At 26.2% G+C, this 4,317-nt stretch overlaps 1 protein-coding gene across 1 annotated transcript; it reads left to right on the top strand.

The window, feature by feature from the left end:
* Positions 1-432: 432 nt before the first annotated feature.
* On the top strand, positions 433-2,187 carry LOC108689847 (lipase member H-B-like). Its single transcript, XM_018196806.1, has 6 exons — positions 433-545; positions 631-685; positions 754-902; positions 978-1,220; positions 1,515-1,715; positions 2,027-2,187. Exons 1-6 carry the CDS (start codon positions 470-472, stop codon positions 2,185-2,187), a joined length of 885 nt encoding a protein of 294 aa, XP_018052295.1. The 5' UTR covers positions 433-469.
* The last annotated feature ends 2,130 nt before the right edge of the window (positions 2,188-4,317 follow it).

Below are 4,317 nucleotides of genomic sequence, written 5' to 3'. Positions count from 1 at the left end.
CTCCATTATAAATTTGAGCTTATTGTGAAGACCGTCGAAAATAATAATCAACTTATTTATAATTCGGAGCTGCTAATGCAATATCATTTACATATCTGACGTAGAAAAGTGTGTTTAAGATAATTTATTTTTTTTTCATTATAATTCTTTATGTAAAATTCTGTATATATTAATATTTTTGAAAGTTTGATTAGTGTATAGAAAAAACAAACAATATGCATTAAAGTTGCAATATGGCGCTCACGTTTATGCCAGAAATAATTCAATAATAAAAAACAAATAACTTTATTTACAGTCGTAGTTAATTGGCTTATATATATTTATATGAAAGTATACGACGGGTATATATTACGTTGGAATCGAATCTTTACTCACAATGGCATATCGACATGATCCAGTCAAGGTCTAAATTGAAAGCGTGTTTATCGCAGTTTGTGCAGTTCTTTTGCTAGAAATAGTTTCGTTTGAAATGTCGTCGATTGTACATATGTACGTTCTACTATTTTTTGTGACGAGAATAATATTTGCCCAATCTTCGTGTTTTTGTATGTATTTCTTACATATTTTTATTACAAATGTTAAGAATTAATATTGTGTACGTATTAATATTGTGCGCATATTGTTCTTCAGGTAATAAAACAGATTTAGATTTCGCGACTGGTATCAACCTGCTCTATTATAAATGGTTTGTACTTACAATAAAACGTATCAAAATAGTCATTAACAATAATAATTAGTATAAGCGCTTCTCAGTAATAGTGAAATTCCTGCAACAATCGCCTATCCCATAACAGTGCCACAGATGTTACTCAATGTGTTGGACGATGACAAACGGGTAATCTTTTATGTTTTTGGATATTTACAATATCCGGAGGATTTAAATGTTCAACTAATCATGGAAGGTATATACATGTCAGAGAGAAATAAGTAGATTATGAAATTAGCACGAAATGATTAATATATATTTACATTACTAGCACTTTGTTATGGAAGAACGGACAATGTTGTGCTACTTGATTGGAGTAAATATTCTAAAGGCTCTTACTCGGTCGCTTTTAGAAATGCTGAAAAAATAGGAAATTTATTTGCACAAAGTATACAACTGCTTGTGGATAGTGGCCTAAATATATCGAGAATTTATATTATCGCGCATTCGTTGGGTGCTCACATAGCTGGTTTTGTCGGTAAATGCAATGTCTTCAAGATACCTCGCATTACAGGTATACAATTAAATTATCTTTAATACGCATATGTTTTATTTTTATTTTTAATAGGTTTTTTGTTATTTTAAATATAATTCTTAAATAACAAATATATTTATTAATTCTTAAGTAACAAATATATTTATTTTATATTTTCTACTTACCTCCATTTTTTATATTAGCGAGAGGCAAGAAATCTGCTTGTAAGAAATTTATAATTTATAATTTTATATGATTTATAATTTTATACGATTCATGCAATTTGTAGATTGTTCTAAAAAACGTTCCTTAGCGTAAAATTATTGTTTATAGCATTGGATCCTGCGAATCCTCTTTTTTATCTTCCCGGATGTTATCTTACACAAAATGATGCGGAATGGGTCGATGTCATCCACACGGACAAGGGTGGATATGGTGCCGCAACATCTATGGGTACAGCAGACTATTATGTGAACGGTGGAATTCGTCCTCAACCTGGTTGCCATTTAATTGGCCTACCATTAAGCGATATCGGTAATAATAATTAATATAATTTAATTAGTATTGTCATTTCGCAGTATAAACTAATTTAGTAAATTAGTCATTAAATAATTAATATTCATTGCATGATACGTTACAGATAATTATTAATATTAAAAAAATTTTAACTAAATTGAAAAGATGCAAAGATGATTTTTATATGTATATTGACTATAGTTATTTTTATAGTTTTTAATATTTGAAAAATTATCGATAATTATTTAAAATAATTATGCATTTGATATACAATTGCAAAAAATTAATTCAACGCTTTATTCTAATTATTCTTTTTATATGATTGCTAGATCTCTGTAGTCATCAAAAATCAGTCGTGTTATATGCAAAATTGAAACGTCATTCTACCAAATTTATTGCGAAGGAGTGTTCTTCCTTCATTAATTATATATTCAATGATTGCAATAAGACTCTGGAGATCGAGGTTGGATATACAGCAAAAAATATGTAAGATAATAATTTAACATTTTACTTAATTATTTTTCATAAGTAGACAAATTCACAATTTTTATAAAATAATAAAAAATATTAACTTTGAACTTTTTTTGCAGACGCGGATCATTTTTTTTTTATGTAGATACTATGTAGCACAATTATTGTACTATATTTAATATTAGGTGTAAGAAAAAGTTCGTGGCGTTTTTCCCGTTACATCTAACGGGAAAAACGCCACGAACTTTTTCCCATGCCTAATATTGACAAAGATTTATGTTAATATGATAAAATATTGATTCTTGTTCTGATAATTGTTATATATATATATATACTAAGTGTCTTAGATTTACCGAATTTATTTTACAAATTATCTAATAATATTATTCAATACTATTTTGTTATACAAATAGTTATTTTTAACTACTTTTGATGCTACTGAATACGAATTTATTAACACAATTTAGCACGTCATAATTTTGAGATGAATGACAAAAAAATAATGATTTTTTTATTGCTTGATATTGCAGCACCGATACCAAATTTTTTTCCTAAGGATTTTAAATTGATAAATATTTATTCAATTTAAAAAATCATAATTTAAATTTAAATATCATTTTTTTGCTCTTTTTATTAGATATCTGACGTGATTAATACTTTTAAAAAGTTTCAGATATTTTAATAGTAGTATTTTAAGTAAGAAATGTGAAATATATTGCAATAATAAAATAGTAATGTAAGCATAAATAAAAGAAAGTTAATTCTTGTCTTGTTCAAATCGATTGATACTAAATTTGTTTCGAAAGAATAAAATTATTTACACAATTTTATAAATTTTTATAAAATTAGTGAACAATAAAGAAAGAGAATAAAATTGTCATTAGTTTAGCTGTACAAAAAAATTCAATTAATAAAAAGATACAAACGCTCAGCTATTTATAATAATACGATCATGAGATAACCGTATGTATTAAGGCTACTGTCTCTTATGAAAATCCCCGAGAATGTTTATGTTAATAATAGATCTTAAGATAGATTATAAAATAGAATGATAGTACTTAAGGGATCGACATCTAGATTGTCAGCAACAGACACTTAAACTAACATACTTGAGTTTCTTTGAATAAGACCATTCGACAGTTTCAACTTACTTATTTCTAGTGCTTGTTGCACTCTATGTAATCAAAAATAGAAGAAAGATAGCACAAGCCATACAATAAATATATAATTTTTCAAAAAGAGTATATTAATATTTACTGTGTAAATGCTTATTGATATTTTATTCACAATTTTTATCCAGGACCATTTATAAGTAATTACTAAACTGTGTACATTTAATTGTATATTTGACGGAGCAGGATATTATGAACCACATATGCGAATTATTAGTAGTATAATTATTCTCTTCGTTATGCGCAATTTCTCAATCGGTTGCTAAATCCACAGTACGCAATGCGTCGAATAAACATTCTCAGCACGAGATATCGTTACTAATCCCGGTTTAATGAGAGCTCTAACGGGAGACTTTTATTGCTAGCGATAAGCGAGCGATGTGTATTAGAATCAAGTAAATCCATAAAATAAGTGGCTGAACCATATGTTGGAGATAATTTACAAAGTGGAACAAAGCGCACTTTTTACAAGATTTTTAATCGTATTTTTATTGTGTAATATGTCATCCGAAAATGCAAAATATAGATAAATGCTTATTGCTGCTTTGATCGTTTAATTGATATATGTAAAAATTTGAGATATCACCATAGATTTCAAAAGTCATTCATAAACTAACTTTTCTTTTAATAATAAAATTAAATAGTAAATAAAAATTAAATAAAAATATTAGTGTCGCTACATATAAAAATGCAGCTAGTATAAATAATAAATTAGCTAGTATATTAGATTATTAATTTATTATTATTGAATAATAAATTAATCGTGATACTATCGTAGAATGCTGTAATCATAGTATTGTAGTATAACATAGAATTTTATCAACGGTAATAAAATTAATTACTTTTTAATTTTTAATTTAATTGGATTGAAACTAAAAATTATTAATTTAATCATTGATATATTGACAAAAATAAGAAAATATGTAGTACGATATAATAATTTAAAAATGGAAAGAAACTTTAAATTATAGTATACT

This window comes from Atta colombica, unplaced genomic scaffold, assembly GCF_001594045.1.
Source record: "Atta colombica isolate Treedump-2 unplaced genomic scaffold, Acol1.0 scaffold105, whole genome shotgun sequence".
Taxonomy (NCBI): domain Eukaryota; kingdom Metazoa; phylum Arthropoda; class Insecta; order Hymenoptera; family Formicidae; genus Atta; species Atta colombica.
The sequence above is the reverse complement of the archived record's forward strand: the minus strand, read 5'-3'. Positions and strand labels throughout refer to the sequence as shown.